Source organism: Urocitellus parryii, chromosome 11, assembly GCF_045843805.1.
Source record: "Urocitellus parryii isolate mUroPar1 chromosome 11, mUroPar1.hap1, whole genome shotgun sequence".
Classification (NCBI taxonomy): domain Eukaryota; kingdom Metazoa; phylum Chordata; class Mammalia; order Rodentia; family Sciuridae; genus Urocitellus; species Urocitellus parryii.
Window position 1 is genome coordinate 64930127 of NC_135541.1, and position 21080 is coordinate 64951206.

A 21080-nucleotide genomic window follows, 5' to 3' on the forward strand; every position below is an offset into this window, starting at 1 on the left:
CTTTTATTGTCTTTTAGGTGCACTCTTCTTTGCCTCTCTCACTGCCATCACAGTTACTCTTGCCTCTCACATGCTTCTGCCTGGGAGGAGGGCATTCAGAACAACTCTGTCATTACTCCAGAGTACACCTGCCAGGACACTACCAGCAGAACATTGAATTAGAAACTGGGGTGTGTGTGTGTGCGTGTGTGTGCATGTGTGTGCATGTGTGTGCATGTGTGTGTATGTGTGTGTGTGGTGGGGGAGGCTCATGCATGTTAAATATGTTGCCCAGTGATCTTGACAAAAAAGAGTCACATCACCTCCTACAGATACATTTCTACAATGTCAACTTTCCAAATCCAAATGCCAGTCAGAGCCCATCAGCAGGCCCAGGAAGCAAACTTTCCTTTGATGAGGAGGGATCAGGAGTCCCAGGCCTAGCAGACCTGGCTGACCAGGACCTGGATGTCTGCTTCCTGTCCTAGTCCCACTAATTAGAATCTCCAGGACAACCTGATGCTGGGCCTCCCAGGGGCTCACTGTCCTTCCAAATGATATGTCCACTTATCCTGATTCCCATCCTGGCCCATGTGAAGGGCCAGGCCCCATCACCTGCAGTTTCCTTGATGCTGACATCCGACTACTGATTGCCAAGGGCCCTTAAGCACCTGATTGTTAGGAAATACATTTCATTCTCCCCGACTCTCATTCCCAGATCCCCATGCTTTCTTGGTGGCTCCTAGACACATTCTAGGGTACATGTCATTGTGCTTTGTCATCTAGGAGCTGCCACTTTACACTGATCAGTTGTCATGCTCCAGGCAGGCACAGCCTCTAGGAATCTGTCCAGAGAGAGCCGGTCCCTCCCCTCCACTGGATTATCTGGCAATTCTGATCAAGCCTGCCAGAAACTCCAGCCTTTCCACTGCTGCAGAATCACAGTGGCAGCCAGAAAGGGCGCTATCCATCTCAATGGGCCATCTTCAATCTGTACTACTTCCTTTATCTAAAATGTAGGCCCTGCCATGACCTTTGACCCTTTTTTGCTGTCCTGGAGTATTAAAAGAGCTCCACCAAGGGGCCCCTCAGATTTTCAGGCACTCCTTTCCTCTATCTTGAGGGACTGGCCAGAGATCTTTCTGGGAAACTCAGAGCCCAGAGATGCCGAGGACTTTCCCTCCCATGGAGAAATGCACACTGTGTTTTTTGCATCTGGTCTCACACTTCCCTTGGAAAGGGGTTCTCCTTCCACTACCAGGGGTTCTCCGCTCACCGGTAAATACAGGATGTCCATTAGTATGTCCCAATAAATCTCCAGGGACCTTATGAGAATGAGGACTCTCTGAAGCAACCTCAAGCCCTAGCCTACCCTCCATTCTTTTGTCCAAAGTTGCCTCTGGCCCATGAACCCCATGGGCTCAGCTAGTTCATTTGTGTCCTCTGAACCTCCAGGACCTAGTTATGTCAGTCTCTAAGTCATCCAAGATGGCTGCCCTGTCCAGAGGCCCTGAGCCTCTTGGAGCTGTCTGTAAGTCCCCAGATCCTGGAGCCTAGCCCTAGAGGCTTGGTAGGTTCTGCAGAGGCAGATCTCAGTAAGGTTCCCAGTTTAGAAATCTCCATCCTTCTCTGCCACTTCCCACCAGTCACAACCCCTCCACATCACAATCACTAGATCCCCCTAGACCAAGGCCAACCATCCCCTTAACACGTGGAGCAGAACAAGGCCTGACTCTCTCATGTATCTCATTCCGGGCTTTATAGGAATCCAAGAAAGCTTTCAACTTTTGAACCTTCAGACTGTCCCTGATGGGCCCCGAGGCCAGTCACTTTCCCTTCCACTTGGCAGAAGTCCAGAACCCAGTGGTTGGTTCTTGGCATTGTCCATATGGACCACATTCAGAAAGACTCCCTGAGGCAGGAGGCCCTGCATTCAGAGGCCAGCAAAGAGAAGGCAGGAAAGGTTACACAAACGCTACCCTCCTAAATAGTCAGTTGCCTTTGCCACATGTTCTTCAGCATCTAGACCCTCAAAAGCAAACTCCTTAGGGCATCTCTGGGACCCAGAGCCTTCAACAGCATAAGAAGCCCTAGGAGTAAGATCTTGGAACATTTCCTAGGGAGGAAGACACTGACCTACCAGGGCAGGAACTGCCCATGTTGTACAAAAAGTCCCACTGGACTTTGCTTCAGGTGAACTCAGTCACAAGGAGGACAAGTTTGGATATAACATTTATATCATAAGCCTTGTCTCGAACCTGATAGGAAGGCTCAGAACAGATACAGAGTGAGAACAGACTGTCCTCTGACTCATTGGTGAGTCTAGTTACGCATGCTCAGAAACACAGAAATTCTAAGTGGAGCCCTAGGCGTACCAGTTGAGTGCAGGATTCCTCAACCACACAGTGCTGGATGCCACTTGTCAGGGCTCCAGGCTGTTGGTAATGAAACTTGGTCTGAAAAAAGTATATATCAGCCCTGGAGAAGACAAGAATCCTCTAAGAAAATACTTCTCTAAATTGAGGTTGATCATAAGATAACATACACAGCTGGCCCTCCTAATCCTGGGGAACTACTTTAATGAGAGCTAAGTCTCCTCTAGTGCCATGGACCCTAGTAGGGTTGGTCCTGGTCTGGCATAAGCCAAGAGGCTCCTCTCAGCCATGAGGGCCTCATGGACTGGGCCCAGTCACAAGATGTCAGCACCCACAAGAGCTAAACCTTGGTTTATAGCTCTACTAACCTGTCTTGAAATCCTCAATAATTTTGAGTTTACTTATTTTTTGTAAGGGGGGCAATGGAACATAAGAGAGTCAGAGGAGACAAGCGAAGAAAAAGGAAAGAGCTTTATGTTTTAGAATCTTTAGTGTATTTCCCCTCTGCTTTTTGAACAAGGGACCCACAAATTACATAGCAGACCCTGTAGTAGTATTAATATAACCCTTTTCCAAGTAACCACCACCCTGTGAAGGAGGGAATCATGCTAATCATCACCAGGGACCCTGGAGGTCCCCCAATTCTAGTCCTAACTTTTCCAAAGAAATCTCATTTCATGCTTTAGGGTCACTCAAAAAAGCCAATTCTAGTCCCAAGATAATTAGGTTTTCTACCCAGAACTGCCCCACCCCCACTCATCAGGTCCCTGGTAAGATCCAGGACACAGGGGCTATCTGCTAGGAAACAATCATGACATGATGTCCAGAATCAGTAAGACAGGTCCTTAGTGATGTTGAACCTGTCCCCACAATAAAGGTCAGCACAAGGACTGAGGTTCTGGAAGCTGCTCAGGGCAGAAGAGCCCTGAAGGGAAGAGTCCTGCCTCTCACCAACTGCACATCCCTCCAATTTCCTGAATGGCGCTGCTAAGAGGTGGGCTCCGGCACTGTGAGGGTAGCACAGCTCTCTCTGGTCAGGCAGTGGGGTTGGAATGGAGGCTTGGCCGCAGTTTGATGTCTGACCTGGGGCAGGTTTCCATCTCTGAGCCTCTGTTTCCTCATATTCGAAATGGTGGCAACAAGGCTTCCCTACAGAGCTGTCAAGAGGATTAGAAAGCACCATGTGGTGCTTGATTCAATAAAAATCCTCGCTTTTTTCCTGATAAGGTTGTTATTAGAAATGAGACAATCAAAAGACAGTAGAATGAATCGAACATTACTTTCCTATGTTCATGACCAGTGTACCTCCACATCGTGTACAACCTCAAGAATGGGAAGTTATGGAAGTTACTCTGTGTATGTATAATATGTCAAAATACATTCTACTGTCATATACAAATAAAAAGAACAAATAAAAAATAAAAAAGAAATAAATGAGACAATCATACATACAAATGCCTGACAATTCAAGGTGTTCAATAAATGTCAATTCTGTTCTACCTTCTCCTTCTTTGTCCCTTTGTTCTTGTGATCAGACTCTTCATTAACTGTTGGTTCCTACCCCATTTGTCACCAATACATGTGTTTGTTAGTTCATTATATAAGCACTTGTTGAGTACCTACTGTGTGCCAGGGATTGCAGATATAAAAACAGAGAGTCACAGTCTTATCTGACAGGCTCACAGTCTCATAAGAGATGTAGACATTTAGCAAAGATAATTTAATTGAATTTAGCAAAAATTATTTAAGTTATTTTATTAAAAATTATAACAAAACAAGTTAAATACTTTGCATACATAGATAGTGCACTATAGAAGCATTGGATAATTAATTCTGCCTGAGGGAATCCAAGAAAATATGGAGACAGGAGAATTTTCAGTTGGATATTGAAGGAAGGACATGCGTTTGCCATACTTAAAAAAAAATTGAGAGGAGCATGACGTAGTCATTGCTTATCTGCAGAACTGTGACAAGTTTGGTGTGACAGGAGCTGCATGTGTGTGAAGGGGAGAATGGGGAGAAGTGGTGTGGGGACAGAAATAGGAAAGGAGCCTTGAATTCCAGCTAAGGAATTGGAGCTTCATCTACTTTACAAGAGGAGACATGAAAAGATCAGGGTTCACTCTGCTTTTTAGGAAGATGCCTCAGTTGGTAGTATGAGGACTGGAACAAGAAAGCCTGGAGGAAGTAATCCAGATCCAGACAAAGGTCTTAAGGATGCATGGCAGGATCTGACGACATAGATTTGGTGAGCAAGATGACGCGACCAAGCTTTCCTATTTGGAAGCCAAGGCAGATGGGGCATCCTCTGCAGAGATCCAAAGCAACACAAGAAACAAGATTATAGGGTGGGTAAAAGGTGGGATGCCTGTAGCACATCCAGATGTGCCTGCAACAGGCAGCAGGAAAGAAGGAGCTGGATACCATGTGAGAGTCCAAGGATGGAGACATTCCCTCCAGAGGCACTCACGGGGATGTGTTGGCTCAAGCCTCAAGAGGGAGGAAGATGGCCTTGAAAGCACTTGGAAGGCTGAGGAGAGGGACAAAGGGAACTTCAGGGATGGCCAGAAATGGAGGAGACTGGACAAGCAACAGAAAAGGAGCAGGAGGAGACAGAAAGCATCAAAGGGTCACATGAAGCAGCAGTCACACCACAGGGAAGTCAAATTAGGCAGCTAAATGTGGCAATGGAGGCTTAATTAAGAAGGGTTGTTAGAGTGGTAGGGTAAGAAGCCAGCTTGTCACAGTTTGACGTCTTAAGAAAATAAGATAATGAAGGGTAAAACCTCTGATAATGATGGCAAGGAGACAGGACAGTAATTAGAAGAGGAGATAATGTCAGAGGTTGGACTCTACTGGTTAAACACACAGGAGAGCAGGCTTCAGGCTCCCCAGCTCCTGGATGGAAGTAATGGGTTCCAGCAGAAAATTAGAAAGTAAGGACAGGGGGTAGGAAGGTCCATGCCAGATGAAGGAAGGGAGGGTGTCAAGGCCAGCTGGGAGGTGAGAGAGGACACAGCTCAGAGTCCTTAAGGAAAGTGGCAGCTTGATGAGTCCAATCTAGTTCTTGTCTGTCCTCTGCCTCTGACTCTCAGTATCCACAATAGAATCCTACTTCTGTGTTTCTCTGGTTTCTACCATCTACTTTTGGGATCTCTGCTTCCTGCCAAGTTTCCAGAGGATTCCAAGAAGCTCACACTCTACTGACCTGCTCCCTGTCTGCTCCCTGCAGCCCCTGATGGGCCTCCCTGGCTGGCGGTCTCTCTGGTATACACTGTGCTGCTGCTGGCAGAGGCTCCTTCCTGCAGGGGTTCCTATGAGAACCAGCTCTGCCTGTCTCTGGCACCTGAGTTGCTGACCACTGTAGGGCCCTGGGCCTCTCCCACGAGTCTCCTATATCATTCTTTCTTCCACCTACCTCTCACCTTTCTAAAACTCTGCTTTGTGCTTTTCAGACCCCACCTTCATGTTAACCCATCAATACCCATCAAGATCCTACAGAGTTTTCCATTGCTAGGTGGGGCAGTTTCACTAGGGCCTGAAGATTGGTCACAGACCTACTTAATTCGGTCTGCATGATCTTTTAACAACACTTGAAATCTGAATGTCATTGCATGGGACATGATCTATCTAATTGGCCACAGGTACCACCCCTCACTGCATTATGCCCACCTCAGGTCCAATTTGTATACTCATGTATCTTCCTGGTCTTTGTTCTTCCTTTGGCAAAAAAAAAAAAAAAAAAAAAATCCACACTATCTTGGAATTCAAGGCTTTCCATTCTCTGACTCCAGGATGCCTCTAAAACGGAATTGTCATTGCTACTTAGTTCTTTACTCCAGAAACAGTCTGTGCTGCCCAATACTAACCCATGGCCTGGCGTGACCTCCCTTGATCTGTGGATGCCTGTCTCCTGCCCTGCCACTCCTCCTGTCTTCAAGGCCTTGTTCTCATCTCTTGCTTCCTCTGCTAAGATCTAGTATATATCCTATCTCCTCAGGAAAGCCTCCAAAAGCCATCCAAACTGTTTTATTTGCCTGGATCCCCTCACTTGGCCATTGCATACATTTCTTTGTTCCTTTAGTTATCTTTTGGGGAGCTATCTCATTTTCTCAGATAAGCTCATAAACAGCGTTCCTTATAAGTCAGGCATAAGAAAAAGCCACATGGAGCAGACCTGCCTGTGTGTGCTCTGTCACAAGACACAACTTGCTGACTCACAAGCCTTGGTCATCTCCCGACAACCATAAACCACCAGAGCAAGTACAGAGTCAAAATCCCTTCAGGGTAGAGGCCATGTCTTAGAGTTATCTACTGCCTAAAACCTAGGAGGGAGTCAATAAATGTATATGATGAAGGGGGAAAAAAAAAGCAGAAATCTCTTGTTGAGAAAATATAAAGAATAAAATAGACCTACAGTTGGGTGGTAACCTGTCTGATCTGATAAAAACAGATAACCTTTGTGCTATATCACTACTACTCAGACATCTAAGAACAGGTATATTTCTCCAAGACAAGAAGGTAGAACTCACTAGAAGCAGCAAGAACTAGGAAACCCAGGACTCTGGCCAAAGCTAGCAACGATTTACAAGGTGAACTTGGTCAAATCTCTCAACTGATATTAATTCCTCAAGGCAATGGGATCTTTCCTGCACACACTCCACAGGTCTCATGATAACAATCTGGTGGCAAAGGAGAGCAAGTGTCTGGGCTGGAGGGACAACTGTCAGAGCAGGAGGGAAGGGCTGCTTGCCTGTGGTGTCCTCATAGCTGAGACTTCCTGATTCTCCTTCCCTTTACCCAGCTTCCATGTTGAACCCCAGGTCCATGAGAGGCTTTTATTCTAGAAAACACCTCTCACTCTGGATTCCTGCTGAACATTTTTTTTGCCTAAGCTACACACTGAATGCAGAAGTCTCCAGTTAAAATTTTCAAAGTATAAACAATGCTAACATGAATTTGATAAAATTCCATAGGTCAGAATACACCATAACATTCTAGATGTTAAGTGAGCCTGCTGATGTGAGACCTGATAATATATTATATTACAGGTAATATATAACATTATATTACAGATAATAATCACTTTCTCCTTTAGCAGAAATCAAGGCCCTGAGAGAGGGCTTTGCTGAGTTTTAGAATTCTGAGCCTTCTAGGAGGCCAGGTGTTAGTAGGAAGGTTGGATGTGTTTGGGTAATGGAACTTCTCCCCCAAGCATGTTCTCCTCAAAAAAGGTCAAATTGAGGAATGTTTCTGTCCCTTGCACTCAGAAAATACCCAATAATTGTTTGTTCCTGCTGAAGAGGAAGGTCTCAGTTTTCTTAAAAAAGAAAAGAAAAGAAAAGAAAAAGAAAGAAGCAGAATCCTTGCCTCGCACATGTGAGGTACTGGGTTTGGTCCTCAGCACCACATAAAAATAAACAAGCAAAATAAAGATATTGTGTCCATGTAGAAATAAAAATTATTTTAAAAAATAAAAAGAAGAAAAGCAAAGGAAAAAAATGTTTCAAAGAAGGGAACATGAAAGTTGAATAATGCAACAAAACCGGAAGTGCATTTAATGCAACAGAACTTGAGGGTATGTGGAAGAAAGGGAAGAAGGCAGAAGGCAGAGCAGTGACAGCACTAGAAACAAGGACAATGGTTTGGAAAAAAATGACTTTCAAACTGACTGCAAAGGGAGGCACTAGCAGCAGGGAAATGGGGAAGAAGGACCAATAAAAGCCAGACTGGAGATGACAAAAGCCACACATGGTAGAGGGGGGAGAGAGCGAGAGCGAGAGTGAGAGCGAGAGCGAGAGCGAGAGCGAGAGCGAGAGAGAGAGCGAGAGAGAGAGAGAGAGAGAGAGAAAAGAAAGATTCCTAACAGTGCTGTGCTAGTGAGAAGAGGCAGTGAGGTGACGATCTGAAAAGGCAGGATGAAGTAGCATGGGACAATGGATTTTTGTTTTTTAAATGTGAAGATGATTTCCTTCTAACATCAGATATTGAGGTCTTCCCAATCCTCATGACCCAAGGGGAAAGGATATGTCCAAAACTGTGTTGCTGGGGCAGCAGCTGAGAGTCAGTGACAACTACTCATTCACAACTTGCCCAGGAAACAGATGCGTCCCTCCCTGTCGCCACGTCATGATGCAGGAAGGTCACAGTCTGCCACATAGGTTCTCTGAGTAGTTGTTTCAAGACCAGAGAACAGCCCTGGACACAATGTACTAAGTAATGGTGCCACAAAGGCTTCACTCTGAAAAGATTTACTCTTTCTCTGTCTGATATAACTCTGCACAGTGATAAGAGAGGCCCTGCATGCCAACAGTTGGTTCACAGCACAAGGCAAAAACTTGAGCTCATTTTTTTTTTTTTTTTAGCTATGTGTTCAGTAGGGCAAGGTGGCTAACACTGAAAGCAGACTTCTGTGCTGTGGAGGTACTACAAGAATCTACATGAAAGCTGAAAACAAATGTCTCAGAATTCCCAGGTTCCCTGGTTAGCTTCCCCTGCCTCCTGGTTAAGCATGTGTGTCTATGTGTGTGTGTGTGCATAAGCACACATGTTTGTTTGTTTGTTTGTTCCTTCCTTCTTCCTTCCTTTCCTTCCTTCCTCTCTCCCTTTCTATCCAATAGGGCAAACACAATTCACTGATTGAAGGCCATGAACAATGACAAAAGGCCTAGGTTCTGGTCCCAGTTCTTTGCAGACTCAGGGCAAATTTTTTAATCCTAGCAAAGGAAATAAAGGCAGTTGACTAACAAGGCACCCTGGTAGGATTTGTCTGCAAGATGGGGACAATTTCATACAAGGAATGTCCAGTATATCTACACACAGATGCTGGTGCTGTACTATAGGACTTGAATCAAGCAAATTATTGGTGATCAAGGTCTTATTTACAATGTTTTATTCATAAATGTTGCAAAAGTGAAATGAATTATTAATGCAAGATCATCTGTCAGAGACAGTAATCATTAACAGAATTTCTTGGGGGAGAAGGTAGTTCAGAGGAACTAGCAATGCAAGCGCAAAGCTTCTCAGTTTTGTGGTGACTATGCGCTCAAATTGGTCTGGGTTTCTGGAAACGAAACTGGTACCATTTGCCAGCTGTTAGGCAGCCTCTGCAAAGTACACCTGGTTAGCTTTCCTTTGGCTATATGTCTGTATTACAAAATCTGCCATTGGGATGACACCAACAGTAGGCCTTTCCTCACTGTCTCCAAGGTACTTGGTAACATTACCAGAAATAAAAGAGTACTCGGCTTGAATAGGCAAAAGCTCTTCAGAATCAAAGTCGAAGAAGAGTAGCTAATATTTACTTAGTACTTACTGTGTACTAAGCACTATACTGTATGTTTTATGCATATTATCTCACTGAATCCTCAAAACCTCACCATGCCAGGGGCTCGGGTTGTGGCTCAGTGGTAGAGCGCTTGCCTAGCATGTGTGATGTAACTCTGCACAGTGATAAGAGAGGCCCTTGCATGCCAATAGTTGGCTCACAGCACAAGGCAAAACTTCGATTCTCAGCACCACATACAAATAAATAAAATAAAGGTCCATCAACAACAAAAAATATTAAAAAACAAACATGCCAAACGTGCTAATATTATTCCCATTTTACAGACAGAAAAAAGAAGTCTCAGAGAGGTTAGGTAAATTGCTTGAGGTCACACAACTTAGGTAAATTGCTTAAAGGGTCACACAACTTGGAAGTAACAAAGTCAGGATTTAAATCTACTTCCCTGACTCCAAAGCTCATACTCTTACAGTCTACTTTCATAAGTACAAAATTTATGGAGTATGACAAGTATGGAGTTGTTGGTCCCCTGGAGGTGTTATAACCATCACTACCATTTTTCAAAATCTTTAGAACAAATCAAGAGTGAGTTAAATGTTGGAAGAGAATTATAGGAATAAACTAGAAATAACTAGAATTCAGGGGAAATATAAGTTATGAACCCCATGACTTGAGTCTGGGTCATTCTAGCCCCATTACTTGTAAGAGGCCATTAATTGACTGTGAAAAGTGGGGTCCTGGAGCCAATAAACTTGAATTTGAACCTTGGGCAAGATCAAGACACTGAACCTCTTTGGGCCTCAGTTTGCTCATCTGGTAATGATAATAGAACCTCCCTCATACAGTGGGCATGAATATTAAATGGAATAAAACACATAAGTGAATATAAAACACACAATGGATATGAAATTTCAGTGTTTGTACCAGTGTGAGTCTAGGGCCAAGATATGGAAGTCCACTCAAGTTTTCCTGTCTGTAAGCTAAATCTGCACAGAGTTATCATGAGGGTTAAGTGAAACAAAATGCTTAAAGCTAGGAACATGCTGACTTCGTAATAAGGGGCACCCAACCCTGGTCCTTTCATTTCTCCTTCCCAAGACAGTTCCATCTCTTACCCTTCTGAGACCTTGGTTCCTCATACTGAAAACAGGAAATCCACCCATTCCCTTCCACTCTCTACCTCACCAGCATGTCCCAGCCAGAGCCTGCCACAGGTCAAACTGGAACTGAGGAAACCTGGGTTCTTCTTTGAGTTCCAGCTTTTGAAAAGTCACTTAACTTCCCTAAATCTCAATTTCCTCATTTATCCATTCTATCATGAGCTCAAGAAGCATGTGCTAGAGATGGCAGTACATGTTAGGTACACAAAGACAGATAAAAAGGGACACTTCCCAACTTCAAAGTGCTCTAGGTAAAAATAAAAGCATGTAAACAATTCAGTGCATTGATTATTACCATCAATTTAAGTGAAGAGAAGAGAGGAAGAAGTGAGAAGAAAAACAACCTAGTTTCTTGTTTCAACTACTATAATAAAACTTTTCAAAATCCCATTAATAATAATAATGTTTCATATTTTAACAATTTGGTCCTTTTACTGCCCCAAAAAGAAACCGTGACTTTTCAAATGTTCTTGACTATATCCTGTGGCAAGAAATACATTTTTATCATGATCCAGTATATACATGCACACATGAAAAGAAAGGTTATGAAACGAACTTATACCTATTCAATGCAAGATACGATGACATTACTTTTTATTTGATGTCATTTAAAAAATGTGTTGGCTAAAAATCCCACTACTTTACCCACTACCACCACCATTTTATTTTTGCCTTTTCATAGTTTCAATTACCTTGTTAATTCCAGTCTGAAAATATTAAATGGAAAATTCCAGAAATAAACAATTCGTAAGCTTTTTATGTGTGACATTCTGATTAGCATGATGGATGTGAGACTTACCACCTGGGATGTGAATTTCCCCCATCCCACCTGACATGTGAATCATCCCTTTGTCCAGCATGTCCACACTATATGGGCTACCTGTCTGTCAGTCACTTAGTCATCGTGGTGACCAAGTCAACTGTCATGGTATCACAGTGCTCGTGTTCAAGTAACCCTTATTTAATTTAACAGAAGCTTCAAAGGACAAGAGTAGTCATGCTAACAATCTGAGTATGCCACAGAGAGCCAAAGTGAGTTCTTCTATGTGAAAAGATGGATATTTCAACTTAACAAGGAAAGAAAAGAAAAACTTTATGCTAAAGTTGTAAGCTATTGTTGTTAATCTCTTACTCTGCTTAATTTATAAATTAAACTTTATATTTGTATGCACATACAGAATAAAACAGTGCATATAGGCTTTGTACCATCCACAGTTTGGGGCATTCACTAGAGGATCTGGAACATACTCCCATGGACAACTGGGGACTAAACAATGCACCATCTGAAAAACATCATCCTGAGAACCAGGAAGGTTTGTGAAAGGCTCCAAAAGTATGGTTCACAAATTCTTCACCCTTTCTTTTCTTTTGTATTTCAAGACATTGCAAAATAGAAGAAAGTCCAGCCCATTTTCTGATCCCTGTGTGCACATTTCACATAATGTGTTGTTTGACAATAGACAAGGTGTGTGTGTGTGTGTGTGTGTGTGTGTTTAGTAACTGAAGCTAATTAGCCTTGTTTTTTTTTTTATTGTTGGTCGTTCAAAACATTACATAGTTCTTAATACATCATATTTCACAATTTGATTCAAGTGGGTTATGAACTCCCAATTTTACCCTGTATACAGATTGCTGAATCACATCAGTTACCCTTCCATTGATTGACAAATTGCCTTTCTAGTGTCTGATGTATTCTGCTGTCTGTCCTATTCTCTACTATCCCTCCTCCCCTCCCCTCCCCTCCCCTCCCCTTTTCTCTCTCTACCCCTTCTACTGTAAATCATTTCTTCAATTTGTATTATCTTGTCTTACCCCTCCTTTCCTCTTATATGTCCTTATGTATAATCCTGAGGATCGCCTTCCATTTCCATGCGATTTCCCAGCCTTGTTGACATGTAAGTAGGATTTCAAAATCTCTGAGGCAGGTCCTCAGTGCCCTTTGAAAAGCAGGATCATATGTCTCTAGTGTCTTTTCAATGAGAACCAATATGCAAGTTTCTTCCTCCCTCCCTCCCCCCTTCTCCCCCTCCTCCTCCTCCTCCTCCTCCTCCTCCTCCTCCTCCTCCTCCTCCTCCTCCTCCTTCTTCTTCTTCTTCCTCTCTCTCTCTCTCTCTCTCTCTCTCTCTCTCTCTCTTTCTTTCTCCATCTAAAGGACCCTACCACACATCATAACCCAGAAGCCAGCAAGCATTCTGCCTCAGGGCTGCTAAAATGGGAACATGATGCCTACATGTCTTTCCACCCATGCACAGATTTGAAACTCACACCACCATCATCATCACCAACAACCTCAAAGAAAGAGTCTGCTCCCCATCCTGCTGTGTGTGTTCAACAAAATCCTACACTACAAAGGAACACAATGGATTTCTGGTCTACCTCTTTCCTTCCAAAGGGAGCAGACAATAAAACTTCTCTGCTTCACAATTATACTGTTTCCCACTGTGCCATGACAATCATGAGTGTTCATGGACCCTTCCTTTTGGTACTACACAAGCTTCAGATGTTTCTACTACCACACTTTTCATTGTGCAGTTTTTCCTACTCAGAATTTCTTTCCTCCTGCTCAAACAAATCCCATCTATCCTTCCTGATTACACCCCAAGCTAAGCAGCTTCCCCAAACTTGACAGTCCCTGCTCATCCTTCCCTCCTTCTCAGAACTGAGATTAAGCCCATTAAATCCATGCAACCCCTTGCCTCCTGCATGCTGTTTAGTAGACAGTCAATATGTATTTACTGACTGACTTTCTAACATTTAAAAAGAATAGTATTTGTAAGAAGCATTAGGATTGCGTTTTAAATTACCTTTCCCTACAGGATATATATCAAGGAGTAGTTAGAAAGGTTTGGCACTTTGTCATAAAGATATTTAAAACATGTAATTCTTTTTTTAATATTTTAGTTTTGAATGGACACAATACCTTTATTTTGTTTATTTAGTTTTTTAATGTGGTTCTGGGGATTGAACCCAGTCCTTCACACATGCTAGGCAAGCACACTCACTACCACTGAGCCACAACCCCAGCCCTCAAATCGTGTAATTCTTAAAAAAATTAATATTAAGCTATTGATATCCATATACCAATATAATTATGGTAGATGTCAATGGTGTTGGTTTTTCTAATATACTATCCTTTGGGAGATGCTCATTTTAGGCAACTGAATTTTTATATTTATTAGATAGGGCATCTGGGAACATCTTCCCTAGGAGAATACTGCAGTAGGTGCTCTCGTGGAAAGAGGATCTGCTTGCAATGTATTTATTGCCTTGATCCACAGTCAATCCATAGACCTGTGTTGGTTGCTGCCCCACAAGATTCTCTATCATCTTCTCCCAGCCCTTTCTCTCCGACTTACAACCCCTACCCCTTATACCCTCTCTTTCTTCTTATCCCCATCTTTGATTAATTATGCTTTAATGGGATCATTGAACTTTATAACTTGGAAAGAACTTGAAGATTACTTATTCCATCTCAGATAAGAATATTTAATGCAGAAAAAAATAATGTTCTTCTGATCACCCTATAGAAAGATGAAAGGGTTGGAGCCAACCCCCAAATCTCTGTTATTCAAAGAAATTAGGAGTTCAAGGTCTTAAAAACCTTTAAACTACCTAGCTCAGTTTCATTTCCCCTGTCCGCAAACTTCCCATCTTCCACCAGATCCCTCTGTCTCACCATTGAGGAACTTCCCTAGGCCCTCAACACCAAGCTGTCTTCCCGCTATAAACCAATTCCCCAGTGCTGTTTCATATTAATCCCACTACTTCTCTTATCCTACTTACCTATTTCATTATTTATTCCTGTTTTTCTCTTACCCAATACCACATCTGTCAAAACCACATATCCTTTATTTTAAACTCTTCCATAACTGTTCCAGATAAAGTTACATATGACACTGAAGCTAATGGTTATAACCACCACACGAAGTCCTGTTCTCTCTATCTAGAAGGACAACGACTTTTCAATCTCCTCTTACATGCTGTTTATAACGTGCTGAAAGAAGAAAGTTTTTTCTTTAAGTAAGCAGGTAATTCATCAGGACACAATATCAAGCAAATGATTATGCCTACAAGTTAATCAGGGAACATGCATACCACAGTTCTTTGGCACTACTTATAAATGCCAAACTTCACTCTTTACCAAAGATGTCGGTATCATCTCTAATTGAAGCAGGAAAATATTGATGAATGCAAACGTAACTTTTTCTGTTCTTGTCAAGGTTATAAATGGAGAATGAGGTGGTCAAAGCAGAAGACCAGATAAAGAGGACACCAGTTAAAAAGTCCAAATAAAGCAAAACTAGCTGCAGGGTGCAAGTGTGTTCTGGAGGCCAGCTGCACAGAGAGTTAGGGTCCTATCACTAATACTGAAACGACTCTGGGCACACTGCCTAATCTCTGTTCAGTCTCTTCATCTGGTCAATGGGGACAATAAGAGCACCTACCTCACAGGGTTGTCATGAGGACTAAACACTTAGGACAATGCTAAGAACATATACTAAGCACTATTTAAATGTTTATTAACCCTCTGCTTGAAATTGTGTTGACAACCACACTGGGCATCTGCTGATCTCCAAACCTTATAAGTAGCATCAGGACTGCAAACATGGTGATGGTTTCCATCCACACCACAATGCTCTGCATCCTCCAGGATGAATGGAGTCCCTGAAGGTCATTGTATAGTCCCTTCCTTTTGGCACATGGCAGGAGTATACAGCTAGACCTCTCAATCATGGTCCCCACTGCAGTAGCCACCACTCATGGTGAGCAAAGATCTCTTTGCCTTCGAAGACAAGATAACCAAAATCACAAAATATTTTATGTGCCCACACATCACAGAATCTACCTGTAGCCAGGACTGGAATTTGAGCAATAGGCTACCCGCAATGGAAACAAAACAAAGGGAAAAGTTCAGAATACTGCATTCATCTTCTTGGGACAGGACTCACTGTTCAAAGCAAAACTCTTCAGAGCTGTCCAAGCTCCCTGTCCTAAGCACCTCCTCCTTTTCTTTCTTAGTTTTACTCTAATCAGGCTCTCAACTATACCAAATTCAAACCTCTCAATGTCACCAAACAACCACCACTCTGCTAAACCCAGTAAGACCATGTCTTCTTCCACCTCTCAGGAGCATTGACTGATAATACAGGTTGAACATGTCTAATCTGAAAATCCAAAACCCATATTACAGCACCAACACATAAAAAGTTTGAAACATTCAAACATTTTGGGTCAGGGACTCTCAGCCTGTACCTGCTTCCCCTGGTTGCTTTCTTCTCTTGGCTTCTAAGCCACCCTAATCTCCTGGAGTTTCTCTGATGGTTGCCCCTTGCTTCCCAACCTCCCTAAACCAGGGTTCCCCAAGGCTCCTTCCTTGACCTTCTTCTCTTCAACATTAACATTCACTTTCATGGTGAGCTGGTGGCGTCTTGTGGCTCAAAGTACCTTTCCCTCCCCACCATTAACTCTCAAAGGTATATAAAGCCCAGACCCAAATACTGGATTTCTGATTCATATGTTCAACTGCCTGCTCACTAGGATTGACCCTCCACTTGGATGTCTAATAGAATACTAAATTGGACATGTCCAAAACCAAACTCCTGCCCTTCCCTCCCAACTTATGTTTTCCCCATCTTAGTTAATGACATTCCCCACCTCCCCTTCTTCCTTCACCTTTGTCATCAGCACACCTATCACTTCTACCTTTAAAAGCTATCCAGGATCTGACCATCATCTCCAACGTCCCTCTGGCTGCCGTGATTCTCCCCAGTTTTGAAACACCCTCTCAAACAGTTCTCCTGCTTCTTGCCTTGACCCACAGCATTTTCTAAAAACAGCAACCAGAGAAACATCACTCAAAAGGAAGTTGGATCATGTCACCCCCTTGTTCAAAAGCTTCCAATAGCTTCCCATGTCACTCAGAAATCCTAAAGTCCTTGTAAATACATGGCCCTACGTAAGTTAAGAGGCTCCCCACCTTTCCCTATTATAGTATAAACTCCAGGTGGGTTGGGATTCATGTCTGTTCTTTTTCACTGCTGCCTTCTAACTACCTCATAAGTAGAAACCCGGTGAAAACTTGCTGAATGAATGGGAATAATGGATCACCTGGTTCCTCTTACCTAAGACAGTCATCACTGTCTTCATGAGCTTCATGGGCGTCCTCCGGCGGCTGATGGACCCACTTGTATGCGGAGACAAGACGTTGGTTTTCCTCTTGACATACATGTAGATCCGCAGGTACACCACCACCATGATGAAGAAGGCCACAAGGTTGGACACAGTCCAGAAAATGAGGTAACTCCTGCTGTAAATGGGGGCCAAGGAAGAGCAGGCAGAGATGTTGCAGAGGCAATTCCAGCCCAGTGTGGGGACTGCCCCCATGAAGATGGCGATGGCCCACACAAGCAGAATGAGCAGTGTCACCCTCTTTTTGGTCAGGTTGCTGTGGACTCGCATCCTCATGATTGACATGTGCCTTTCCACGGCAATGACCAGTAAGTTGGTCAGAGAAGCTGTCAAGCTCGTGTCCAAAAGCCCCTGACGGAGAAACCAGCGGTTGACAGTCAAAGTTTTTGAAACTGGGCCAGTGTTAAACATCAGGAATACATAGGCAATTCCAGCAAAGAAATCTGCAGCAGCTAAATTAGCCAACAGGTAGTAGAAGGGGAAATGAAACTTTCTGTTTTTGATCACTGCTGCGATGACCAGAGAATTAGAAAAAAAAATGAACAGGCAGAAAAATGTTCCAACACACAAAACAATCACAAGCTTTGTTCCTGTCCACTCATCGGGAGTGTCAGTGTTGCTCCTATTATAAAAAAAGTCCATGCGTTTGTCATAGTGACACTCATTCATTGTGGAGAAGAGTTGAACATCCTAGAAGAGAAATTTAAAGAGAAAACAAATATCACTCTTTATGAAATTTGTCACTAAGCTACCAATTACCACTGCTAGGTCCTTTCTTCTGGCTAATTCCTATTAATATTTCATGTATCAACATAAATATCACTTACTCAAATACACTAGTACCCAACCTCCTACCCCAGCATTGAGCTTGCATGTTAGTTATTGGTTTCCCGAGCTAGGCTGCAAGCTCAGTGAGGGAGGATTTGGGTTTATTTGGTTCACTATTATAAATAACCTCAGGATCCAGTTGCCCTGCCTGCTTCATGACAGGTAACTGCTGAGTGGCTGGCTGAAGGAATGACTGGATGATCATGGAGGCATCAATGTCAAATGCACTGAGTGCTACAATATCTACTCTGCACTAGAAACAATTACCATACAGCATAAAACATTAATGAATGCTTCCCCATGGTGGTTTCTAGCCCACTTCTTATTTATGGAGCACATTTTTGTTGTTTGTTTGTTTTTTGTTTTTGTGGTGCTGGGGACTGAACCCAGGATCTTGTGCATGCGAGGCAAACACTCTACCAACTGAGCTATATCCCTAGCCCCTATGGGGAGTGTCGATTAATCAAGGGCAGGTTGGTAATACCAGGCACATTCCTGCCAAGATAATGGGTGATGAGTTATTCATCACATGACTAAGTGACTTCTCAAAGAGATCAAGTTTCTGTCACTTTTGATTCTACTCCAGATCCTCCTCTGACCATATTTTAGTCTCAAGATACAATTACATTTTCTTATTAAGCATGTGGTACAGGGAAGGAAGCTTGGGTCTCAATACTTTTTCCTTGTCTTTTTTGTTTACTTCTTTCTTATAGTTTCCTAATCTAAACTATACTAATGTGAGTTTGTTTACTGGATTTTCCAATTCAATCACTTCAGGTCAGTCCCCCCACCCTGGTACTCTCCACCAAATAGGTGTGGAGGATGAGACAGACCTCCATGGCAAGACTGAAACCCAGAGTTTGGACAGAAATCCAACTCAGGATGGATGTGAGAACACACCTGCCAAGTAAGGAGAAAGTCCTTGGGGCATGTGTGTGAAACTGGACAGACAGGGAAGACAGAAATGCTCCCGGTACAAGATCTCATTGATCTAAAAGATCAATGAGATTCTGCCAAGGGAGGGATGGGCAAAGGCTCCAAGGACCCCCACTTATCTATGATTGGTGGGAAGAATCAAGAGTTCAGCCTCACAGTGGCATGGCCATAGCCAGGAAGGGGCCTATCAAAAGGAGACTAGGGTTTAAAGCCAGGAGTCTACCTCTAGGTGGAAGGACGGTGAGATTTCTCCCAAGGAACAAGGCCGCAGCTTATTTACTGGATAGCCAGAGACCCAATAGCCCCAAGTGCTGAGCCAAGTACTTGTGGGAGTTAAGTGGCTCTAACAGCAGAATGTAGTTGAAGTCTTGGCTTTTAAAGGTTCTGAGAAATCTGGAATCCAATACCACATCCAGAATCAGGATAAGCAGTCCAAATAACAATTTTAAGTTAGAAACGTTTCTCAATCTATTTTCTAATTTATATTTTATATGGTATAATGATACTTTTAGATGAGTTAGATACTTGCTTCTCTTTCATGCAAATGGTAGGTAAAATATAATTGTATATGCTTAAACAAATAAGGAGTGGTCTCAAGAGACAAATGGTTATCATGGCTTTCAATTACAAGAAAGGGGGACTCAGTTTTAATAAAGACAAAACAAAATTGCTTTCTTTGGCAAACACCTGCCAATATTTAACTATACATATCCCCGTAACTTCATACAGTAGGCCAATGTAGCTATATAATCTTGTGATAATTTCCCCAAATTAAAAATACAGATGGTATAATTTTTTTTATTATTGATTGTTCCAAACATTACAGAGCTCAGATGGTATAATTTTAATAGCTTCATAATATTTCCTTATATTAGTATATTATACTTTATTTACTTATCCCTAAATGTTGGACATTAAGGTTGTTTCCATGATTTCATTTTTGTAAACAAAGCTACGTTCTTTTTTTTTTTTTTTTGGTACTAGGGATTGAACTTAGGGATAATAGATCACTGAGCCACATCCCCAGCCCTACTTTCGTATTTTATTTAGAGACAAGGTCTCACTGAGTTGCTTAGCCCCACACTGTTGCTGAGGCTGACTTTGAACTCATGATCCTACTTTCTCAGTCTCCTGAGCTGCTGGGATTATAGGCATGCGACACTGTGCCCAGTCCAAGCTATATTCTTGAGCATTAACCTTTATATGTGTGAGCAATTCTTTCTTTAGAAATAGTCCATAGATTTCAAATTGATATAAGTATATTTCAAGGTTTGTGATGCATTTTGCCCAACCTTGCTTGAAAGGGTTCATATTTCTAGTCCCATCAGCAGCATAGGAGAGTTAATAGAGGATACTAATCTGGTGAAATTTCATTTAAATATCCAAAGAGAAAAACCATCTTTCAACCATGTTGAACATATATAAAAATTTAAGACAAACAATGCAAAAACCACCAGCTTTGATCTGAATGTTTGCATCCTCTCCACCTAATGCATGTTGAAACTTTTATCTCCATTTTGGTAGTACTAATAGGTAGGGCCTTTGGGAGGATTGGGTCATAAGGGCTCAGTCCTTGAAACTAGATTAGTGCCTGTGGCTATAAAAGAGGCCCACTTATTTATCTAATAAGTAAGTAGATAGACATATAAACAATAGTTTGAATCCCCTTTTTGCCATTCTACCATGAGAAGACACAGCAAGGAGATTCCATCTTTGAAGTAGAGACCAGGCCCTTACCAGACAAAACAAAATTGCTTTCTTTGGCAAACACCTGCTAATATTTAACTATAAATATCCAGTAACTTCATACAGCAGGCCAATATAGCTATATTATCTTGTGATAATTTCCCCAAATTAAAAATACAGATGGTATAATGTGTATTATACCACATGTGTTGGCACTTTGATCTTAGAGTTCTCAGCTGCCAGAAAGTGACCAATAAGTGGGCTATTGTTTATAAATTACTTAGTATAAGGTATTTTTGTTATAATGTTAGTAATGCTAACACACCACGTGAGAAATTATAACAATACAATTTTCATGTGTCCTTTCACTAATTAAAAATAATTTATGTATTTTATTTTGCTCTAGATAGCTAGGAGGAACATATTTCAATGTTACATTATCTTTGACTAACTTATCTGAAACATCTCCATTAATATGTCACAAAGATTTTGGAATGCAGATGTTACCAAAAAATACTGTTAATTTTTTTTCTAATTTTTCAAAGGGATCCTAGCATTTTAGTTTTGGTTCTTACATTTGGTCAAATTTGTAATTGTATGATGCACTAAAACCTCAATGACTATTACTTCAAAAATCTTCAA

The 21080-nt window shown here is 42.2% G+C and overlaps 1 protein-coding gene across 1 annotated transcript in view; it reads right to left on the reverse strand.

Moving 5' to 3' along the window:
• The window catches only part of Lpar3 (lysophosphatidic acid receptor 3), a 47198-nt gene extending 29541 nt beyond the window's left edge, over window positions 1-17657 (reverse strand). The window contains exon 1 of the mRNA XM_026406175.2: window positions 16922-17657. Coding sequence (XP_026261960.1) covers window positions 16922-17657 — 736 coding nt within the window. The remainder of the gene's footprint in view (window positions 1-16921) is intronic.
• Between the last annotated feature and the right edge of the window lie 3423 nt (window positions 17658-21080).